The sequence below is a fragment of the Triticum aestivum genome, chromosome 2B (assembly GCF_018294505.1).
Source record: "Triticum aestivum cultivar Chinese Spring chromosome 2B, IWGSC CS RefSeq v2.1, whole genome shotgun sequence".
Taxonomy (NCBI): Eukaryota; Viridiplantae; Streptophyta; class Magnoliopsida; order Poales; family Poaceae; genus Triticum; species Triticum aestivum.
In genome coordinates this window covers 149,031,244-149,043,211 of record NC_057798.1, presented here as the reverse complement: position 1 = coordinate 149,043,211, position 11,968 = coordinate 149,031,244, and the positions used below count along the sequence as shown (strand labels likewise).

Below are 11,968 nucleotides of genomic sequence, written 5' to 3'. Positions count from 1 at the left end.
AAGATACATAGTGACTTCTGGCTTCTATAGAAGAAATAATGAAGTGTCAGCAGTGGACGGCACAAACCCATGAGCACGAAGGGCAGAGGCAAGGCGGGCATGCCAGGCACGAGGAGCTTGCTTCAAACCATATAGTGCTTTGGAGAGACGACAGATATAGTCAGGACGATCAGGATCAGAGAAACCAGGCGGCTGTTTCATATAAACCTCTTCCTCCAAAAAACCATGTAGAAAAGCATTCTGCACATCAAGTTGACGAAGTGACCAACCACGAGAAATAGCAATGGAGAGAAGAAGCCGAATAGTGGTAGGCTTGACGACAGGACTGAAGGTGTCCTCATAGTCAAGACCATGGCGCTGCCGAAAACCACGAGCAACAAGTCGCGCTTTGTAACGCTCAATAGATCCATCCGAATGCTTCTTCACTTTGAATACCCATTTTGAGTCAATAATATTTACCCGTGGTGGTGGAGGAACGAGAGTCCATGTCTTGTTACGAAGGAGAGCATGAAACTCCTGCTCCATAGCCTCTCGCCAATGTGGAATGCGCAGGGCAGCCTGATATGAGCGAGGCTCAGAAGATGGATCCGCAACAGCAGCAGCCAAACAAGCAGCCAACCAAGCAACCGTACCATCCTTACGTTCCTTAGGTTTGAAAATGCCACTGCGACTGCGTGTATGTGGTCGGGACACAGGAACCACTGAGGTCGACGGAGCAGCCTGCAACGCGCTGGAGGACGGCGACGTTGACGAGTCAGCCGGTGACGAGGAGCCAGACACAGTAGCCTCGGGCTCGGTCGGCGAAGAAGGTCGGCCGACCGGCTGAACCGGCAGAGCAGACGAAGCAGCTGGCGACGCCGGCGTCACAGACCGGGCCGATGGCGAGCCCGGCATAGTGGGCCGTGGTGCGGCCGATGTCGCGGGCCGATCCGCGGATGAAGGCGACGTGAGGACAGCGTCGCGGACCCGAGCTGCAGGCGAAGACGGCGTGACGGGCCGAGCCGCGGGCGAAGACGGCGTGACAGGCCGAGCCGCTGAAGACTCGGCGGCCGCTGGCGAAGAGGGCCGAGCCGCTGGAGACTCGGCGGTCGCTGGCATAACGGACCGAGCAGTGGAGATGCTCGGCGCGACGGGCTCTTCGGGTGACCATGCATGGGCACGCAAATCGATGCCATGCAACATAGGGCGATCAACGTGCCCATCAGAAGGCGGTGATGATGATGGTGAATCCTCCAAAAGCTCCAAACGAGCCCCACGTCCGGTTCCTGCACCATGGTTAGGTAACAGCAAGGGAGAGTATGCAACATCATCAAATTGGTCAGAAGCAATAGAGGATGAATGCAGAGATGGTGGTTCGACAGTGGACACAGGAAGTTTGGCAAAGGGAAAAACATGCTCATCAAACACGACGTCCCGAGATATATAGACACGATTAGTGGGAACATGAAGACATTTGTAACCTTTATGAAGAGAGCTATAGCCAAGAAAAACACACTTCTTAGAACGAAACTCAAGCTTGCGCTTATTATATGGACGAAGATGCGGCCAACAAGCACACCCAAATACCTTGAAAAAGGTATAATCAGGTTGTTCATTAAGGAGAACCTCAATGGGAGTCTTCATGTTTAAAACACGAGTGGGAGTACGGTTGATGAGAAAGCATGCAGTGGTGAAAGCATCACTCCAAAACCGAAATGGAACAGATGCATGGGCCAAAAGAGTAAGACCAGCTTCAACAATATGACGATGCTTACGTTCGACTGAACCATTCTGCTGATGTGTATGTGGACATGCTAAACGATGAGCTATCCCAAGCGACTGAAAGAAGGAGTTGAGGTTGCGATACTCGCCCCCCCAGTCCGACTGGACATGAACAATTTTGTGCTTGAGAAGACGTTCAACATGTTTTTGAAACTGAACAAAAATATCAAACACATCAGATTTGCGTTTAATAAGGTAAAGCCAGGTAAAGCGACTATAAGCATCAACGAAACTGATATAGTAATTATGACCACTGACAGAAGTCTGAGCAGGACCCCATACATCTGAAAACACAAGTTCTAAAGGATGTTTCACCTCACGACTGGACTCCGAAAAAGGAAGTTGATGACTCTTCCCCTGCTGACAAGCATCACACACTGCTACATCTTTATTACTAGACAAACTAGGAAGCTCATGACGACGCAAAATATGACGGACAATAGGTGTGGCCGGGTGACCAAGACGAGCATGCCACTGTGACGGAGAGACCCGAACTCCACTGAAAACACGGGCGACGCCAGGATGCTCCAGACGGTAGAGGCCCTGGCACAACCGCCCACTAAGAAGAATGTCCCTCGTGCCCCGATCCTTAATAAAAAGATCAAAAGGGTGAAATTCACAAAGCACATTATTATCACGTGTGAGTTTAGGAACTGAAAGAAGATTACGGGTCACAGATGAAACTCGAAGAACATTGCGAAGCTGAAGACTCCTATTGGCATGTCTAGTGAGAAGAGATGCTTGACCAATATGAGAGATGTGCATACCTGCTCCATTGGCGGTGTGGATCTTGTCGGAGCCATGATAGGGTTCACGAGTGTGAAGCTTCCCCATCTCGCTGGTCAGATGCTCTGTCGCCCTAGAGTCCATGTACCAGTGTGGATCGATGGAGTAGGACTGAGTGTGTCCCTGTTGCTTCTGCGGCGAGGGACGATCAGCCATGGCGACCTGACGGGCATTGTTGCGTGTATCTTTGCCGTCATTGCCAAGACCAAGGAAGCTTCGCTGGAAGCGCTTATGACACTTGGAGGCCCAGTGCCCATCGCGGCCACAAAGCTGGCACACACGTGGACCACCAGCCCCCGGTAAGGTCGCAGTAGGTGGGGGGGCCGAGGCGGGCGACGGTGGCAGCCCCAAGGGAGACCGGGGTGATGAAGAAGAGCGGCCACCCTTGGTGGCGGCGTTGGCCGAGAGGGAGCCAGTGCCCCTGGTGCGGCGAGTCTCGACCCGTTGCTCAGTGAGAAGGAGCCGAGAGAAAACCTCGTGTGCCAGCATGGGTGTCGAGTTGCCCCGCTCGTTGATGATCTCGACTAAGGCATCATACTCCTCATCAAGACCATTGACAATAAACGAGTTGAACTCGGAGTCGGTTAGGGGCTGTCCAATGGAGGCCAATGTGTCGGCGAGGCCCTTGACCTTGTTGTAGAACTCAGTGGCAGTTGAGTCAAGCTTCTAACACTCTCCAAGCTGACGACGGAGTGCAGAGACACGAGCCTGGGACTGCGCTGCAAAGGTGCGCTCAAGGATGGTCCAGGCCTCATGAGACGTCTTCGCGAAGACAACAAGGCCGGCAACTGCCGGCGAGAGTGACCCCTGGATGGAGGAGAGGTTCGCCTGGTCCTGCCCCGTCCAGACGCGGTGGGCCGGATTGTAGACCGGACCATGCATGCTGTCTACCAGCGCGGGTGGGCAGGGAAGCGATCCGTCGACGTAGCCTAGCAGGTAGTGACTCCCCAAGAGCGGGAGAACCTGCGCACGCCAGAAGATGTAGTTGTCGGCGGAGAGCTTGATGGTGATGAGATGACCGAAGTGAAACGGCGGCGGCGAAGACGATCCCATCGAGGAGGCTGCCTGGGGTGCAAACACCATGGAGGCAGCCGGAGGCACCGAAGCCGATGCGGGAGGAGGCGGGACCGCAGCCAGGGCGGGCGCCGCAAAGCTCACGGCCGGTGCGGACGCCGCAAAGCTCACGGCCGGTGCGGACGCCGCAAGGCCCGCAGCCGGGGCGGACGCCGCCAACCCCGCCAGCGGGGCGGTGTGATCCGCTTGCGGCAGGAGCGGCGGGACGACGCCTGCGGAGTCTGCAGCGGACGGCGGCGCCGCGGTGTGGACCACGAGATCACGCCCGAGCGAGGGCGCCGGCGGCGTGGAGAAGACGGAGCCGATGCTCCTTGTCCCGATCGGAGCGGGAACGGAGACGGCATCGAGCGGGAGGTTGAGCAGAGCCGCAAGAGAGGCCGGGAGGAAGCCCGCAGCAGTGGAACCGGTGGTGGCGGCGCTCGACATGGTGGCGGCGCGATCGGTGGCACGGCGGCGGCGGTGAAGGCGGCGGCGGCTGCGGCGGCGGTGCGGGTATTAGGGTTTAGAAGCGGAAGCGATCGTAACCTAGCGTGATACCATGTAAGACAATAAGTTTTGGGAACCAGCACAACCCTCTAGAGGTGGCTTATGTCATTATATATAATGGTTCTGTTACAATACGTACATAGATACAGAAGCTATACATAGTCTAACATGATGCCATGAGCGGTCATGGCTCAAGACGGGCCAGGGCTGCACTTGCGCAGGCTGTAGCCAACTCCCGCCTACTGGGCGATCCAAACTAATCTTAGATCAAAAAATAAAAGAAAAATAAAATCAGGCCAAATAAATTAGTGAGAGAGAGAGAAAATCAATCAACGGATCGAGCAAAAAAAACTCTTTAAGGCAACTGATCAACGCGATCGGCGATGAACCCTATCTACAGGTTGCGCCGCCTCTTGTGAAGATCACTGAGCGAAAGCGGCGACGGCTAGAGATGAAGTATATTGCTTCGCCGGGTCATGACCGCTCATGTGCACCATCTCCTCCCCCGCCTCGAAGAGGCAGAAGACTAGATTTGACCCTCTCTGCAAGGACGAGGAGGAGCCTGTGAATTTGGCCTCCGAACCCACGCTTTCCCTGGATATCGAGGCGCCTAAGGCTGCCAGCCACGACACCCTTGACATGTCATTTTTGGATGCTCAGGCGCCACCTGGAGGCAACCAACAGTCCAACACGACGTAGCCGAGGACTGCCCTTGGATGCAGAGACACTGCCTCATGCCAACCAGGGATGGGACATTGTGCATGGCCACTTACAAATGGGGTTCGTGAACGTCCAGACAGTGGAGGCTGGTATGCTCTCCAATACGATGTGTGGCTACCTCACCCTCAACTAGACCTATGTGAGGTGGGTACATCACTACAATTCCGGAGCAAAGCGAGTTATAATATGGACTCTCTTGGTCTTGGGCTTCCGCTTCTTCGTGGTTAGAAACACAAGCACGTGATATGAAAACACCGGCATAATAATGCCTTCTCATGCTTCGGCGAGCAATGTGGACGCGGATGTGTGATCCTTCCATTGTTGTAGCCTGGATTCTGTGCTTGAGCGACTAGCAAACAACCTGAAAGAGACTCTCCATTTTTTGCGAGATAAACTTTCGATCTATTCATTCAATCATGGTAGTACAATGAGCAGAAGAAATAATAAAATAAAAATTACATCCTGCATTATATGTTTCAAGAGTTTGAGTAAGTTAGGATCCGGTGGCGTTAAGCACGGAGCTAGCAAAAGAGCACGATAGGGACCGAGATATGAACAACCCTTGCAGATGTTGCAAGAAAGAATGCAAGGCAATGCCACCAGTGCTACAAAGTAAAAAAAAGAATCATGATGATGCAAGGCAAGGCAGGACCTTTTGCAGCTGCAAAAGCGTAATGGTGATGCTGCTGCAAGTTTGGACGCACGACGTTGCAAAATTGATACAAGCTGGACGGGTGACGCAGCAATGCCGAAATTGCGATGCTGCAAGGCATGTCAATAAATATTGCAACAAGGACGTGCAATGCTACAAGGCTAGTCGTAGCCGGTTCAAGGCTGGTAGCAATGCTGCAACGAGCATCTTCGTCGGTGAGTGTAACTTACAACAGAGAGATATGGATACCATTTTGTTCAAACAATAAGAAAAATGTTGGATTACATGCATATTTAAATATTATAAGGACAAAGTAGTAGGAGAGAAAAATTGTTGAGTTTTTTTTTAGAAAATTGTTGAGATGGTGTTGAAAAATGTTGCCGCAGCGAGGTAGAAACGCCGTAATGGGCCATTTTAGAGGGTCGCTTCTACGGTTCTGGTGGGCTGGGTTGTTTCATCAGAACGACTAGAAAGCCCTACAAAACCGGCCCGGCCCACACTCATATAACAAGGTCTAGCCCGCCGCGTCCGCCATCAAATAACCACCATAGTCCAAGACAACTACGAACCGCGCTTGCACGGTGTACCGAAATTACCTCATTGGACGGCAGAGTGTCGTCATCGTGAGTAATTTCCCCAGTAATAAACACCCAATAAATCAGGAAAACAATCTACTTCCCTAATTAGCACATCATCCAACGGTCAAATCGAGCTCGCCTATAACGCGGGCGGCGTATATTCACATGCATGTCGTCACCTTTGTGACAGAGACAGCCGTTTTCACCTCAACCGATCGCCTATGTAATTGACTACTATAAACCCTAATCAATGGCGATTCCTGGCTGCAGCAGAGCTGTTCCTCACTTCCTCCATCTATATAAACCCCCTGCGACCACCGTAGCTCCGAAGCTCTTCAGTTTCAGTCTCCTGGTCTCCCTCGCGCGTCATCGCCCACTCGCCGCGTACGTGCATCACGACAGCCTAAGCCATGAAGCCGAGCGCCGCTGTCCTGCTCGCCGCCGTCGTGGCGCTGCTCCTGGTCTCGGCCGTGCGGGGCGAGGACGACTGCGGGTCGCCGGAGTCGGCGGCGCGCGACCGCGCGCGGGCGAAGCCGCTCAAGATCGCGGCCTTCTTCTCCATCCTGATCTGCGGGGCGCTGGGTTGCTCCCTGCCCGTGCTGGGGCGACACGTGCCCGTGCTCCGGCCCGACGGCGACATCTTCTTCCTGGTCAAGGCGTTCGCGGCGGGGGTCATCCTCGCCACGGGGTTCATCCACATCCTCCCCGACGCCTTCGAAAATCTCACGTCCGACTGCCTCCCTGCCGCCGGGCCGTGGAAGGACTTCCCGTTCGCCGGGTTGGGAGCCATGGTCGGCGCCATCGGCACGCTCGTGGTCGACACCGTCGCCACGGGGTACTTCACGCGCGCCCACTTGAACAAGGACCGAGCCCACGGCAGCAGCGCTGCCGTGGTGGACGAGGAGAAACAAGCTGCTGCTGCCGCCGCCGCCAGCGAGTTAGCGCGCCACCACGACGGCGGGGAGCACGACGGACACGTGCACATGCACACGCACGCGACCCACGGCCACGCCCACGGGTCAGCGGCGCTAGTTGCCGCCGTTGGCGGCGCCGAGGACGAAAAGGACACGATCCGGCATCGCGTAATCTCTCAGGTTGGTTAGAGAAATTAACAGATTCTTGTATCCTGTTTTAAATCTTTTTCTGACAATAATTAACGATGTTGTATTGTAGGTTCTTGAGCTGGGTATTGTGGTGCACTCGGTGATCATCGGCATCTCCCTCGGCGCGTCTCAGGACCCGGAAACAATCAAACCTCTCGTCGTCGCCTTGAGCTTCCACCAGATGTTCGAGGGAATGGGCCTCGGTGGCTGCATAGTTCAGGTATACACACCCGTGCTCCTCTCAGTTATAGTTAGTGCCGTGCACATGCGTGTGGTTTCTATAGTTGCGAGCTTTGTCACAATTTCTTTAAAAAACACGCCGATTACAATGTAAACACACTATCACACACACACACACACACACACACACACACACACACACAACGCCTAGTGAAGATCAGGTCGAAGTTGCGGGAGTACTACTAATAATCACTAATCAGACTTCTTCCAAAGTAGTGAGGTTACAATACCAAAATAGAGCAATACACACAGACAAAATATCTGCCGGTAATCCCAAATCATACATCTTGATCGAAACCAAGCATATTTGACCAGTGACTCGTGGAGTGTATGCCATGCAAAGAAGCAAAGGTGCTACTCTACTTGACTTGCTTCCCTATTTCTAAAAGAATTGAACAATATGAGTCTTTCCATGTGTGAACTTTTTAACGGATGGCTGTATAAGCATAACTGAAACTTTGCATCTATGGTCTCCATCAAAAGTGGAAACGCCCATCTAAACAAACACTGGCTAGAACTTGTGCTTCAGAAAGGGGAGAATTCTACGATGCTCTTCCGTGTAAAGTTCTAGCTAGAGAACCATATATACACGCATATCTAGATAATATATGTCTGGTAGTCATGAGAGAGAAGAAAGTAGAGCACAGCACTTCGGGTGGCCTGCAGAACAAAGCAAATGAATCAGTAACTGCACATGTCATCGGATGTTCGAGAACAAAAAAAATGACCCACTTTATCATATCCAAGGGGAATCTCCTGCTAGTTTTGAGTTTTGACTCACTCTTTTCAACCAATAAATAATATCATCCCACACCACGATTATTAGTACCATTCTGCTAATAACCTGATACGACGGAATTTAGTCCTGATTAGGTTTTGACACTGATGTGCAGGCAAAGTTCAAGGCTAGGTCCATTGTGACCATGATCCTCTTCTTCTGCCTGACAACGCCGGTGGGCATAGCCATCGGCTTGGGCATATCACGAGTGTACAACGAGAACAGCCCGACGGCGCTGGTGGTGGAGGGCAGCCTCAACTCCGTGGCGGCGGGGATCCTCGTCTACATGGCCCTGGTCGACCTCCTCGCCGAGGACTTTATGAACCCCAAGGTGCAGAGCAGGGGGAAGCTGCAACTCGGCATCAATGTCTCAATGCTGGTCGGTGCAGGCCTCATGTCCATGCTCGCCAAATGGGCCTAGCCGGAAGCCAGAAACATGAAACAGTTTTGCTCCATGACATATGAGTCCAGGATATAGACTTACGTATATTGGATTGCCGAGGTTGAAGAAACGATGTAATCTTGGCACATATTCTTCATCTCCCCAGATTGGTAATGCCAACCCAGTAGTGTAGGCATCTAAAAAAACAGTGGTGTAGGTTTTGGACCAAGAGTTTGGGAGGTGCGAAAAGTGTGTGTGCTTATCACAAGGGAAGTCTACATTATGTCGTCACCTTTGACGATCCTTTCAAATAAAATTGATGAAAAGAATTTCTTCAAATAAATGATAATTAACAGCAATTACATCATCCACAAGCCTAGCAAGTACGTAAGTACTCCCTCCGTCCCATAATGTTTTTTGACACTACATTAATGTCAAAAAACGTCTTACATTATGAAACGGAAGGAGTACTAAACAACTAGGGGGTAATCGTCCCAAATACAGAAATATGATTGATAAAAGTAAGAGTTAGGCCATTAGCCTCACGTCGACAATGCTTGAACTCCACCTTCCCTATTGATGTCACCGAATCCACAATTTCTGCATACACGGCAGCTACAGGATCCCACCACTGAGATTGTCCCGTACAAAAATTAACGGCCACCAGACAATACCGAAAAAGGCTTTCGCCCCGCTTTATAAATAAAGCAAACCGCCAGAGAGCGGACATACACGGACTAGTCCACACGCACACACCCAAGTCTCACACAAAAGTACATAGGTTTTGCTGAGGGCACAGCTCAACAAGCCCACAAAAAGGAAAAAAGAAAACACGGCAGCCGCCTAAAGGCGAGGAAGGCGCCTAATCAGGCTCTGGCGGAGGCGACGGGGGCGGCGGCGACAGGCGGACGGTCATCGATCGGAGGTCGGCGATGAAGGCGGAGATGGCGTCGCGGTCCTGGGGGCGGCTAAGCGGACGCCAAAGATGCAAGAAACCAGAGAATTTGAAGATTGCGTCAGTAGCTCGTCGAAGAGGGGTGCGCTGGATCACAAGCTTATTGCGGATCGTCCAGAGGGTCCAGGCTAGGACCCCAATCTCAAGCCACCTAATGTGGCGAGAAGACAAGGGGGAGTTATGGAGTTCGGCAAATAAGTCGGGGAAGTTGGTGTGGCACCAATCTCCACCAACCACTTCATGAAAGCAGCTCCAAACGAACTGAGCGGACACACATGAGAAGAAGATGTGATTCGAGTCTTTGGGGACATCGCAGAGGGGGCAGATGCCCGAGCCCGGGCCATTCCGTTTGCGGACCTCAACCCCGGACGGAACCCGACCGCGAATCCATTGCCACATGAAGATCCAGATTTTCAGAGGTAGGCGGATGGACCACACTATCGAGAGCGGGAGGGGGCGAAGGAGGGGGCGATGGCCAGGTAGAGGGACTTGGTGGAGAACATGCCAGAGGCGTCCACCCTAGGCTCGTGCAGGGCAACACAGTCCAGCAACTCGCGCCAAGCAGCAGATTCCGGAGGCCCAAATGGCCTCCGGAAGGCGAGACGCCCTAAGTCAATAAGGGCCCTCTTGACAGAGATCACAGGGTCAACGGCGATGGAGAAAAGGCCGGGAAAGCGCGCCGCGAAGGGAGCATCACCAGCCCAACGATCAAACCAGAACAAGGTCGACGCACCGGAGCCAACCGAGATGGAAGTCCCGATGCGGAGAACCGGAAGGAGCTGGACGACCGACTGCCAAAACTGGGAGCCGCCAGTTCGCTGGCAAAAGGCGAGGGGCTGTCCGCGCAGATATTTGTTCCGGATAATGTCGAGCCAAAGACCGTCCATGCCTTGCGAGATGCGCCAAAGCCAATGGGAGAGAAGGGCGATATTCATCCGCTTAGAACACATAATGCCCAGGCCGCCCTGCTCCCTGGGCTTGCAAATGTCCGACCAGCTGACCATATGATACTTTTGCTTGTCATTCTCGCCAGCCCAGTAGAAGCAAGACTGGACTTTGGCAATCTCATGGTGCAGGGTCTCGTGGAGGCTGTAGAAGCTCATAAGGAACAAGAGGAGGCTGGAGAGGGAAGAGTTGAGGAGAATAGTCCGGGCTGCCTTAGGTAGCCATCTCCCCTACCAAGGCTCAATGCGCGTTTGGAGCTTGGCCACTGTCGGGCGCAAGTCCGCGACGGTGAGCCGGGAGTCACTAATGGGCGTACCCAAGTAGGTCGTGGGGAAGGAGCCCATGCGGTAGTTAAGCCGGTTGGTAATGGCGAGGCATTCCTCGGGAGGGTAGCCCATCACCATGACATCACTCTTGTCGAAATTAAGCTTGAGGCCAGACATTTGTTGGAAGCAGAGGAGGAGAAACTTGAGGTTGGAGATTTCCACCTCCGAGCCTTCCACCATGATGATGGTGTCGTCAGCATATTGAAGGAGGGAGATCCCGGACCCTCCGGCGAGATGGGGGTGATCCCACGAATATGGCCAGCCGCCTTCGCCTTATCCAGGATGGAGGCAAGGGCATCGACGACCATGTTGAATAGGAACGGGGAGAAGGGGTCGCCTTGTCTAACCCCACATAAGGTGGGGAAGAAAGGGTTGACCTCGCCGTTAATGTTAACAGACGTTCGACCACAGGAGACCATCTGCATAACTCTGGTGATCCAGCAGTCTACGAATTCCTTCCAGAGTAACACTTCCCGCAGGAAGGACCAACTAACAATATCATAGGCCTTATGGAAATCGATCTTCAAGAAGACCGCCTTGAGGTGTTTGGCGCGGACCTCGGGGAGAACTTCATGGAGGACAAGGACCCCATCCAGTATATACCAGCCCCGGATAGTTAAGCTATAGTGAACCTCTGCTAATGATGCCACGTCACCTCGACTACTGATGCTAATCTCGCATTAATTCGAAACCGATTCAAATTCAAATTCAAAATTAAGCAAACAATAAAAGTTTTCAAATATTAAAACTAAAATGTTCGGGGTGAGCCAAATAATGCATAGGTAAGTATGGTGGAGAAACCACATTTTTAGAAAAGGTTTAATACTCTAAAAATATTTTAAACAATAGCAAAAACAATTAGTTAAATGCCTTTTACAATTAATAAAATATTAAAATATTTTATTTTTGTCACCAAACTCTTTTGTGGCATTGGGGTATGTTGAAACACTAAAGTAGATGCTAATTATATATTTTTATACAAAATTAAAACAAATTGTAAATTAAAAGAAAATAAATATAAAGAAAAGGGAATAACGAAAAACAAAACCTAAAAGAAAAAAAGGGGGGAAAGGCCTTCCCCAGCTGGGCCGACCCAGCTGGCCACCAGGCCAAGCCCAGCCGGCCTCCCCCACTGGCCCAACCGGCCGCCCCCATTCCCCTTATCTCCCCCGAAAGCGAAAC

The 11,968-nt window shown here is 52.2% G+C and overlaps 1 protein-coding gene across 1 annotated transcript; it reads left to right on the top strand.

Annotated features, from left to right (window-relative positions):
• The first annotated feature begins 6,186 nt into the window (after positions 1–6,186).
• LOC123040877 (zinc transporter 8-like) lies at positions 6,187–8,829 on the top strand. The gene is made up of 3 exons (XM_044463608.1): positions 6,187–7,151; positions 7,231–7,380; positions 8,294–8,829. The coding sequence occupies exons 1-3, from the start codon at positions 6,468–6,470 to the stop codon at positions 8,597–8,599; spliced, it is 1,140 nt and encodes a 379-aa protein (XP_044319543.1). The 5' UTR covers positions 6,187–6,467; the 3' UTR covers positions 8,600–8,829.
• The last annotated feature ends 3,139 nt before the right edge of the window (positions 8,830–11,968 follow it).

Coding starts and splice junctions, on each gene's coding strand:
- LOC123040877 (XM_044463608.1), top strand. CDS start 6,468: ATGAAGCCGAGCGCCGCTGTCCTGCTCGCCGCCGTCGTGGCGCTGCTC. Junction 7,152..7,230: donor GGCATCGCGTAATCTCTCAG/GTTGGTTAGAGA, acceptor GTTGTATTGTAG/GTTCTTGAGCTGGGTATTGT. Junction 7,381..8,293: donor TCGGTGGCTGCATAGTTCAG/GTATACACACCC, acceptor ACTGATGTGCAG/GCAAAGTTCAAGGCTAGGTC.